The following is a 12,849-nucleotide window of genomic DNA, read 5'->3' as shown; positions in this document are numbered from 1 at the left end:
ACTGTGCACACACACAGTAATGTACATACTACATACACAGCCACACGCTGCGCACACATACAGTAATGTACATACTACATACACAGCCACACGCTGCGCACACACAGTAATGTACATACTACATACACGGCCACACGCTGTGCACACACACAGTAATGTACATACTACATACACAGCCACACGCTGTGCACACACACAGTAATGTACATACTACATACACAGCCACACGCTGCGCACACACACAGTAATGTACATACTACATACACAGCCACACGCTGTGCACACATACAGTAATGTACATACTACATACACAGCCACACGCTGCACACACACACAGTAATGTACATACTACATACACAGCCACACGCTGTGCACACACACAGTAATGTACATACTACATACACAGCCACACGCTGCGCACACATACAGTAATGTACATACTACATACACGGCCACACGCTGCCTTCACATACAGTAATGTACATACTACATACACGGCCACACGCTGCACACACCTTAATACATACTACATACACAGCCACACGCTGCGCACACACACAGTAATGTACATACTACATACACGGCCACACGCTGCCTTCACATACAGTAATGTACATACTACATACACGGCCACACGCTGCACACACCTTAATACATACTACATACACAGCCACACGCTGCACACACACACAGTAATGTACATACTACATACACAGCCACACGCTGCACACACATACAGTAATGTACATACTACATACACGGCCACACGCTGCCTTCACATACAGTAATGTACATACTACATACACGGCCACACGCTGCACACACCTTAATACATACTACATACACAGCCACACGCTGCGCACACACACAGTAATGTACATACTACATACACAGCCACACGCTGCGCACACATACAGTAATGTACATACTACATACACAGCCACACGCTGCGCACACATACAGTAATGTACATACTACATACACAGCCACACGCTGCACACACATACAGTAATGTACATACTACATACACAGCCACACGCTGCACACACACAGTAATGTACATACTACATACACAGCCACACGCTGCACACACATACAGTAATGTACATACTACATACACAGCCACACGCTGCACACACATACAGTAATGTACATACTACATACACAGCCACACGCTGCACACACATACAGTAATGTACATACTACATACACAGCCACACGCTGCACACACATACAGTAATGTACATACTACATACACAGCCACACGCTGCACACACATACAGTAATGTACATACTACATACACAGCCACACGCTGCACACACATACAGTAATGTACATACTACATACACAGCCACACGCTGCGCACACACACAGTAATGTACATACTACATACACAGCCACACGCTGCGCACACACAGTAATGTACATACTACATACACAGCCACACGCTGCGCACACACATACAGTAATGTACATACTACATACACGGCCACACGCTGCACACACACACAGTAATGTACATACTACATACACAGCCACACGCTGCACACACACACAGTAATGTACATACTACATACACAGCCACACGCTGCGCACACACATACAGTAATGTACATACTACATACACAGCCACACGCTGCGCACACACATACAGTAATGTACATACTACATACACGGCCACACGCTGCATACACCTTAATACATACTACATACACAGCCACACGCTGCGCACACACAGTAATGTACATACTACATACACAGCCACACGCTGCACACACATACAGTAATGTACATACTACATACACAGCCACACGCTGCACACACATACAGTAATGTACATACTACATACACAGCCACACGCTGCACACACATACAGTAATGTACATACTACATACACAGCCACACGCTGCACACACACACAGTAATGTACATACTACATACACAGCCACACGCTGCACACACACACAGTAATGTACATACTACATACACGGCCACACGCTGCATACACATACAGTCATGTACATACTACATACACAGCCACACGCTGCACACACACACAGTAATGTACATACTACATACACAGCCACACGCTGCACACACATACAGTAATGTACATACTACATACACAGCCACACGCTGCACACACATACAGTAATGTACATACTACATACACGGCCACACGCTGCATACACATACAGTCATGTACATACTACATACACAGCCACACGCTGCACACACACACAGTAATGTACATACTACATACACAGCCACACGCTGCACACACATACAGTAATGTACATACTACATACACAGCCACACGCTGCATACACATACAGTAATGAACATACTACATACACGGCCACACGCTGCACACACATACACTAATGTACATACTACACACAGCCACCCGCTGCACACACACACTGCACACACACATATAGTAATGTACATACTACATACACGGCCACACGCTGCACACACACACAGTAATGTACATACTACATACACGGCCACACGCTGCACACACACACAGTAATGTACATACTACATACACGGCCACACGCTGCGCACACACACAGTAATGTACATACTACATACACGGCCACACGCTGCATACACACACAGTAATGTACATACTACATACACGGCCACACGCTGCATACACACACAGTCATGTACATACTACATACACAGCCACACACACATACAGTAATGTACATACTACATACACGGCCACACGCTGCACACACATACAGTAATGTACATACTACATACACGGCCACATGCTGCAGACACACATACAGTAATGTACACACTACATACACGGCCACACACTGCACGCACACTGCCCACACACATATAGTAATGTACATACTACATACACGGCCACACACTGCTCACACATATAGTAATGTACATACTACATACACAGCCACACGCTGCGCACACACACAGTAATGTACATACTACATACACGGCCACACGCTGCACACACACACACACAGTAAAGGGCCACACACTGCACGCACACTGCACACACACATATAGTAATGTACATACTACATACATGGCCACACGCTGCATACACATACAGTAATGAACATACTACATATGCTGACGACATTCAACTCTACACCTCTTCTCCTGATCTTTCTTCCACCCTCCTCTCTCGTATATCTGACTGCCTCTCCGCCATCTCCTCCTGGATGTCCGAGCGTTTTCACAAAATGAATATCTCGAAGACGGAAATCATTGTCTTTCCTCCGTCCAGACTCCCATCCCACCACGACCTCTCTATTGTCGTCAACAACACCACCATCTCCTCTGTCACCCAACTCCGCTGCCTGGGTGTCACCCTCGACTCCTCTCTCTCTTTTGCCCCCATATTCATGCCCTTGCCCAAGCCTGTCGTTTTCAACTATGCAACATCGCCCACATCCGTCCCTTTCTCTCTCAAAATGCCACTAAGACTATCATCCACGCACTCATCATCTCCCGCCTGAATTACTGCAACCTCCTCCTCACTGGCCTCCCCCACTCCCATCTCTCCCCCCTCCGCTCTATACTCAATGCGGCCGCAAGACTCATCTTCCTCTCACGCCGCTCCTCCTCTGCCTCCCCTCTCTGCCTCGCCTTACACTGGCTCCCCTTCCCCTACAGAATCCTTTTCAAACTCCTCACCACCACTTACAAGGCTCTCTCCAACTCTACTGCCCCTTATATCTCTAGCCTTCTCTCCATTCACACTCCTGCCCGCTCCCTGCGCTCGGCCAACGATTGACGCCTCTCCTCAACTCTTATCACCTCTTCCCACTCCAGAATCCAAGACTTTTCCCGTGCAGCCCCCCTTCTCTGGAACAACCTCCCTCGTTCCATCCGCCTCTCTCCAACTCTGTGCTCCTTCAAACGTGCACTGAAAACCCACCTCTTCCTCAAAGCCTACCAACCATCTACTTAACCCCGCCTCTCGCTCTCAACATGCTCTCCCCCTTACCTTTCTGGCTCCCCCTGTGCCTGTTCTGTTCTCCCTCCCTTAGGATGTAAGCTCACCTGAGCAGGGCCCTCTTCCCTCCTGTCTCCCTACCTGTTCTTCTGCTCCGTTTTTTGCATAAACCTGCCTGGGGTTCTGAAGTATTGGTATTTTGTTTATTGTTTTGTACTGCTTCACCCTGTATAGTCGACTGTTTTGTACTGTGTACGGCGCCGCGGAAACCTTGTGGCGCCTAACAAATAAAGGATAATAATAATAATACACGGCCCCACGCTGTGCACACACATTAATACATACTACATACACGGCCACATGCTGTGCACACACATTAATGCATACTACATACACAATTACACTACATCCATCACACCGGAACTACACTACATGCATCACACAACAACTACACTACATCCATCACACGACAACTACACTACATCCATCACACGACAACTACACTACATCCATCACACGACAACTACACTACATCCATCACACGACAACTACACTACATCCATCACACGACAACTACACTACATCCATCACACTACAACTACACTACATCCATCACACCGCCATTACACTACATTTGTCACACTGCAACTACACTACATCTGTCATACAACAACCAGATACATCTGCATGCGTGTCAGACAAGTACAGGGTCTCATTTTAAAACACATACATGTTATATAATTACCTGTCGGCTGAGTGATGTGCTGCGCATCAACTTCCTGCCGAGCTTCTTCGGCCTCCTAATCTCATCCTCTTCATCATCGACGTCCTGGTCAGAGTAAAGCAGCCCGGTTATACCACCACTAACACCGTACAAACCCCCGAACAGAACTCTCACCCAAACACATTACCAGTGACTCTGCATCTACCATGAATACATCTAATGATTGTTATTAAAGAATGATGAGTATGTATTACCTAGTCATGACCATAATCCTGGTGTACTTGATGAATCTATTATTTTATAAGATGCCCCATGTTATGAGAACATATTACAGGGAACATTGTACAGATATTGTTGTGATTTCATATGATGTTTCTTATAGTTTAATGAGCTTGTAGTGGGACAGGACGCCAGGTTCTCAGAACACACCCGGTCTTATTCTTTGGTCAATATATACAGAAAGATGATGGATGACAGATAAATAAATAACACTGAAGCTTATTGGATCTCATCTCACCAAACAATCATGTAAATTGGATGCTGGACCACATTAGGTTGATGTGACATCCTGACCTCTAAGTCTGATGATTATAGAGAGCACACACTGGGAGAGCATTTGTGTGACGTCCAGACGCATCTTCATCATCATCATTTATTTATAAAGCGCCACTAATTCCGCAGCGCTGTACAGAGAACTCACATCAGTCCCTGCCCCATTGGGGCTTACAGTCTAAATTCCCTAACATGCACACACACACACAGACAGACAAACACACACACACACACACACACACACACAGACTAGGGTCAATTTTGTGAGCAGCCAATTAACCTATCAGTATGTTTTTGGAGTGTGGGAGGAAACCGGAGCACCTGGAGGAAACCCACGCAAACACGGGGAGAACATACAAAACTCCTCACAGATAAGGCCATGATTGGGAATTGAACTCATGACCCCAGTGCTGTAAGGCATAAGTGCTAACCACTACGCCACCGTGCTGCCACGGTGCATCTTGATACACAATTGATACACTGATATGTGTACAAGTTGTGTGAATATTTACGGCTGCAGATTCTGTCTGCTTTCAGAGGGGGATGCTGGGTGTTCATGTGAGGGTGTGTAGACGTAAGTTAGGCACAGCCTATCAGCTGAGTCTTCTTTAGAGTTACATGGATATTGATATTGTTAGCTATGAAGAGAACATTTTGCACCTACATAAACAGAGTGCATGTTTTGGAGTTAATAATGATGATTGATTCCCATGCTAGATATAGGATGCCTGCAACGCAGAATACAGATATGGAACAATCAGGTGAAGAGTCTTCCAATAGCACATTATTTTCAGATCCCAACCTACCGTTCTGCTGCATCCACATCAAGTTGGTGGTAAACTGCAACTATTGTGAATACCTGGGATTATCTGTCTCTCACCTGCCCCTGCCCTTCATCGCTGCCTTCTGGCTCAGAGGAATAACTGTCCTCATCATCCTCCTCCTCCCAGTAGTGGTCAGTATCTGCAAAACAGCAACTTGTATAGTTAGTACTGGGGTGTGCTGGAATTAGGTGATTAACCTTCCATGGAGGTCTGAGAGGCAGAAAATGTCACTTGTTAAGTCTATTTTCATAGGGTTTTATTGTCCAGGCTTGTGGAAAGTATCCTGCGACTGTGTAACAAAGTGTATTAACAGGTATGAAAATAATGAGTTGAGATCCCAGTTACAACTGCCCATCATTCTCCTGGACCCAAGTGTTAGCAGTCGCGGCGGTGCCCGCGGCCACCGCGGCCACCGCGACTCTCTGGGGTCCCCTGCTGGCGTCCCTGCCATCGCTATGACGACCGGGACGTCACTTACGGTTTCCGCGTCCCGGTTGCCTGGGCAACAATCGGGATGCTCCAGGCTCCCTGTCGCGGCACCCGGCCAGCTGGACAATAGGCGGGCGCGCGCGCAGTGCTAATTAGGCGATAGCCAATCATGGCTATCTAGGTGTTTAGGAGGCAGTGTTTATGGGTGGATTATATATTATGCAGCTGAACACTGCATTACTATTGGCCACCAGCAACACTATCTATTAGGCCACTCTTCTGAATACTTGTAAGGGCTCTTCCCTGATTGGCTACTTGGACTATTTAAGGCAGTGAGGACTGAGCCTCACTGCCCGTTATAGCGTTCTGTTTACAGTTCTGCTGCTTGCTACTTTATCTCTGTGCTTGGTGTTTAACCTCAGATAGATATCCCGTGTATGACCCTTGCTTGTTCCTGGACTTTGAACCTGTGCTTCTGACCCTGACCAATTGCCTGAACCCGGATTTTGCTTCTCTGCTAGTGCCCCTGATCTTTCGCCTGTCCCTGGATTCCGAACCTGTGCCTGTGACCTCTGACCTTGGTTTGTTCTGTGGATATCCTGTCTGCTGCCGGCACCAACCCTGCCTGAACCCCTCGCTGCTGTCTGCCATAACACTCTATCCCTGGGTTCTCCTTAGCCGGTACACAACTCTCGACCCTCTGTTAGCCTGCGGCCAAGTCTGTCCCCACCACTAGGAGCTCCAGTGAACACCTGGCTTTCGGAGTAGACTCCGGGTTTTGTTGTACCAGCTGGAGGAGTTCCTAACACCAAGGCTATACGTCTCAATAATGAAGCACTTAGATCTTGGTCAAAAAAGGATGAATTAACCTGTCTACATATTTGAGCAGATGTTTGTCTTCCTAATAAGGAGAAACAAGCTATTCACTAACCCCCAGTATGTAGTATAATATTGTACTCTAATTTGTATTGTAAAATAAGCTCCTGGTAAATTATATATATATATATATATATATATATAGTGCTCTATATGTCATGACTGCCCTCTTTCCCCTCTCCTTTATGTTTGCTGTATAGAGCTCTTCGCAATGTGCATCAGACAGAATTCAAAGATAAGAGGCATCACCGCATCCAGACCATCTAGAGGCCAAGTGCTTGCTCTATATGGATGACGTCACTGTCTTCTGCGCTGACCAGCGTTCAGTGACAGGACTCGCCCAGACCTGCGAAAACTTCAACCGAGCTCAAAGGGCAAAGGTCAACTGCGGGAAGTCAGAGGCAATGTTCTTCAGGTAGTGGCACGTGTCATCCCTGCTGCATTCACCTTCACAATCAAGTCAGACTTCATCAAGATTCTTGGAGTTTGGTTTAGTGGAGAGGGGGCAGCCCAGAAGTGTTGGCAAGAGAGACTGGTGACAGTCACACAGAAAGTTGGTTTGTGGAGCCTCAGAGAACTCATCACTGAAGGCAAAGCCCTCGTGCTGCGCAACGAGATCCTTCCCGTTCTGCAGTACACGGCCCAAGCTTGCCCACCTCTTGCTACTGTCTGCAAGACCATCACGAGGACAGTATTCCACTTCATCTGGGTCCAAAATGGACAGAGTGAAGTGAGCGGTTATGTACCAAAGGTGGGAAAGGGATTCCTGATATCCCCACCATGCTGCAAGCCTTCTTTGTTTGTAACTCTATCCGCAGGACTTTGATTGAAAAGAATACTCGCTCTGCTGGAAAGTCAATGTCCTGCTTTTTCCTCCTTTGGAGGATCATTGGCTGGGACAAGTGGGACAGCTTCTTTACTTACAACTGGACTACACCTTGGTTTTACCTGGATGTTGGACCATTTGTGAGGGAGCACCATCTGGAGGGATTAAACCAGACTTGTGAAAGCCAAAAACTGTCCACAAGCTCATCAGAGCTAAAGACGTCATGGAGACTGTTCCAGGGATCCCTGCGCATACAACTAAACATGTGTGGGAGAGGCTGACTAATAGACACAAAGACATTGCATGGATGGCTATCCAGGGATGTCTGCCTCTCAGGATATTCACGCACTCCCGGAACCTGTGCACATATGCCCACTGCCCCTTCTACATAACCAGAAGGGAAACAGCACAGCATATTTTTGGGACTGCCCCACTGCACAGGCACTGTTGTTGCCTTGGGACACGAACTTAAGGACTGTGTGCCCAGGAATTGCCTTTCATACCATTCTGTATTTTATGGATTATTTCCTGGAATCCACACTATTGGGGCAGTCCAGGAGGCCTGGGGCCTTATGAACTGTTTTAAGGATGCTAAGTAGCTTGCCAGGAATCGCCCCCATCTTGAAAAGGGAGAAGATGACCATCCAGGACTGTCGCAGGGTAATCCACAGCCTGCTAAGAGATATATATATATATATATATATATATATATATATATATAGATAGATATAACACCATTGACAGTCCTGAAGAAGAGGAAGACGTTTGTTGTCTCCCCTCTTCTCCTTCTCCCCGTGTGTGTTTTTCAATAGAGCTTTGGACTTGTGTCTCCACCTCCCTTACCCCCTCCAACTTATTCCCCATCACTGTTTGACGTTTTGTTGAAATGTCTTGCTTTAACTTATGCATCCACCCCCTCATCCCCACATCCATTTCTTATTTGAAACTGTTGTGTTGCTTAAGTGATGCATGGTTAGTGCAGTACTTGATGTTTAGTGTAGAATGTCATATCTTGTACCTTATGTATTGTGCTAAAAAGTTTGAATGATTATGTTTCACGGTGTACTGTGCTCCCAGCTGCGCTGCCTCACAGTACACTTGAATGTAATGTATTGTATGTTTTATGTACCTTTATACAAAATAAAGATAATTTTCAATCAAAAATATACAGTGCTCTATATATGTATAATTCATAGACTGCTTTCTGTTTTATTAGTATAAAATTACATTATCATTTTCTATTTCCTCAGAGGGACGTTTTCCCAAAGTCACACTGTTCCCCTCTCTGACATGACGCATTTCTCCACCTCTAATATTGTGTCATAAAAGTCATATTATCCTCCATCTCCTCAGACGAAGGTGTCACAGTGTTACTCTGTTCCCCTCTCTGACATTACGCATTTCTCCACCTCTAATATTGTGTCATATAAGTTACATTATCCTCCATCTCCTCAGACGGAGGTGTCACAGTGTTCTTACCCAGGCCTTTGATCTTTGGCCGTGACGCTGCAGTCACCTCCTCGTGATCAATGGGCTGGCTGGAAAGGGAGAAGACGCTGATTTCAGCCACTCGTATGGCGGGATCTTTCCTATTACTGTGTAGGTCCAGGACCTTCATCCCTTCAGTAGGACGTTGCATCACCTATACAGCAAGTAGACATCTATTAATACTAAAGCAGGCAGGTTAACTGACATGAAAGCAGTGAGCGCCTCATGTATGCATACAGTATATAGAAGTATACAGGACAGGAAGTGACTATCAGTGCCTACTATTAGTCTGTTTATACTGATACTGGATTGGACCCTGCCTACTATTAGTCTGTTTATACTGATACTGGATTGGACCCTGCCTACTATTAGTCTGTTTATACTGATACTGGATTGGACCCTGCCTACTATTAGTCTGTTTATACTGATACTGGATTGGACCCTGCCTACTATTAGTCTGTTTATACTGATACTGGATTGGACCCTGCCTAGTATTAGTCTGTTTATGCTGAGACTGGAATGGACTCCTACTGTTTTTCTCCTTCTGTCTCTCTAGACTGTTCCTCCTTTTCGTGTTGTGTACTTTTGCACACAACAGGTCTAGAGAGAGACATTAACCGTGATACCTCCTGTTCCTGTTGATTATTGTTGTGTCCAATCCTTGTCTGTCTTGTGTTTTATAACTCTCACCCTCCACCCTCTTTACAGTATTGATCCAATATACTATTTTTTATCCACTGATGTCTCATGTATATTGATTGTCCTGGTGCTAGCAGGGATTTCTAAATTCAATCCTGGGGTCTTGACAATTCTGATATAAAATCTGTGACAGTCACAAAAGAAATGTGAGGCGACTATGTAGTATATCTAATGACTGATTGTCATACATGAATTCAACAGAAAATAGCAATGTATATTGTATGCAACCTTGTAATGCAATCTCAATGTGTGCTTTGCTAGATGACATGAGTTTGAACTTATGCAAGTACCATTAATCTTTTGAAACTAGCCAGGCCCGGGATAGATAAGGGTCTTGGGGGAGTTTCAACCCAAAGTTGTAAACCATCTAGCCAGCAAGAAGGAGCAGAGGTGAGAACTCAAGGTCTTGTGAACATTGTGATCTCCAGACATCCCTAGCTCACTTTGAAGCCCTGTGACATTTGGGAGATAAATCTGTCTTTATTGACAGCTAAACTCCAAAGGGGAAGGGTGAGGGTTATGAGGAAAAAAGGGTTTAAAATCTTCTGCTCTTAGACATCAAAGCGTTAATTTCTTTGAGGGAGCCTGTGCCATTTTCCTCAATGTGTATCCTCACACGCCAAATCCTGAACTTGTAAGTAAGGACTCTGGTTTTATTTCCTATTCTATTTTCTGAAACTCTTTTGTGCAAAACCTATTATATGTCTGTTTATTACCTTTTTGTAAATAAGCCTTGGAAACATTTTTCAGATTAAACATATTTTATCTAGCGTACTCTCCGTGATTCTTTGTGAACTTACAAAGCCCAGGGAGGGTCATACTACATGTGTATGTGATTTAAGTGTGAAACATTAATAAGTAGTTCTGGTGAACGTAAGGACACCATATCATCATCATCATCATCATCATCATCATCACCATTTATTTATATAGCGCCACTGATTCCGCAGCGCTGTACAGAGAACTCACTCACATCAGTCCCTGCCCCAGTGGAGCTTACAGTCTAAATTGCCTAACATACACACACACACACAGACAGACAATCTTTTGTGGTGGCAGAAAAGGTGTATTCATTGTTAACTAACTAAGGTAGCACCAGTCACGGCCAGCTGTTCAGATTGCTGTATCTGGAACAGGCTGGGCATTTGTGAAAAATAGGTTACCCAAAAAGTAAAAAGCCAAAACACCAATTATTAAGATGTTTGTGTGATTCCTCTGCCCTAATCATACACAGTACAACTGCATGGATAATGTATTTCCCTGATGGAGACAGAAACCTGCATGTTTTACATGAAAACCACACATTACCTCCGCCATGTTAATGATGCCAATAGCCAAGGACTTGTAGCCAAGGATGGTTCGGTTCTTGTATCGTTTCCGTCTCTGTAACATGATTTGCAGATTGTTTGCGTCTCTCTTTAAGAAATGAGGATACTGGAGAAAACAGAAGACAGAGCTGACACATGTTATTACTGTGTTACATGTAGAAGGGTTCCAGACGTACAGACATGACCTATCAAAGCAGAAAGATAAGGTGCTGCACATTATACTATATACTATAATGAATATGAATAAATGAGTGAAGTTTTCATTATAATGTTATAATGTTGTGTGTATATACATATATATATATACAAACACACACACATACACCAATTAGCCACGACAGTAAAACCACTCACAAGTGAAAGGAATAACATTGACTATATCATTACAATGGCACCTGTCAAAAGGTGGGATATCTTAGGCAGCAAGTGAACAGCCAGTTCTTGAAGTTGATACATTGGAAGCAGGAAAAATGGGCAAGTGTAAGGTTCTGAGTGACTTTAACAAGGGCCAAATTGTGATGGTTAGACAAACTGGGTCAGAGAATCTCCAAAACAGCAGTTCTTGTGGGGTGATTCCAGTATGCAGTGGGTAGTACCTACCAAAAGTGGTTCAAGGAAGGACAGTCGGTGAACTGGTGACAGTGTCTTGGGTGCCCAAGGCTCACTGATGTCTTTAAAGAGCGAAGGCTAGCATGTATGGTCCACAGAAGAGCTACTGTAACGCAGATTGCTGTGAAAGTGAATGTTGGCTATGATAGAAAGGTGTCAGAACACACAGTACATTGTAGCTTGCTGCGTATGGGGTTGCGTAACTGCAGACCAGTCAGAGTATCAATGCTGATCCCTGTCCACCATTGAAAGCGCCTACAATGGGCACATGAGCGCCAGAACTGGACTATGGAGCAATGGAAACAGGTGGCCTGATTTGATGAATCACGCTTTCTTTTACATCATGTGGACGGCCGGGTGCGTAGTTTTCCTGGGGAAGAGATGGCACCAAGATGCACTATGGGAAGAAGGAAACCCGGCGGAGGCTGTGTGATGCTCTGGGCAATGTTCTGCTGGGAAAACTTGGTTCCAGGTCTTCATGCAGATGTTACTATGACACGTACCACTGACCTAAACATTGTTGCAGAACGAGTATACACCTTCATGGCAG

General features: G+C 45.1%; 1 protein-coding gene across 3 annotated transcripts in view; it reads right to left on the bottom strand.

Moving 5' to 3' along the window:
* Nucleotides 1–12,849, bottom strand: part of LOC142145061 (phosphofurin acidic cluster sorting protein 2-like) — a 158,341-nt gene that overhangs the window by 81,818 nt on the left and 63,674 nt on the right. For all 3 annotated transcript variants that reach the window (XM_075204540.1, XM_075204539.1, XM_075204541.1), the window contains 4 exons: nt 11,671–11,796; nt 9,655–9,817; nt 6,101–6,183; nt 4,690–4,773 (listed from right to left, as the gene is read on the bottom strand). In XM_075204540.1, coding sequence (XP_075060641.1) covers nt 4,690–4,773; nt 6,101–6,183; nt 9,655–9,817; nt 11,671–11,796 — 456 coding nt within the window. The remainder of the gene's footprint in view (nt 1–4,689; nt 4,774–6,100; nt 6,184–9,654; nt 9,818–11,670; nt 11,797–12,849) is intronic.

Source organism: Mixophyes fleayi, chromosome 3, assembly GCF_038048845.1.
Source record: "Mixophyes fleayi isolate aMixFle1 chromosome 3, aMixFle1.hap1, whole genome shotgun sequence".
Classification (NCBI taxonomy): Eukaryota; Metazoa; Chordata; class Amphibia; order Anura; family Limnodynastidae; genus Mixophyes; species Mixophyes fleayi.
Note: the sequence above shows the minus strand (reverse complement) of the source record. Positions and strands in the feature narration are given on the sequence as shown.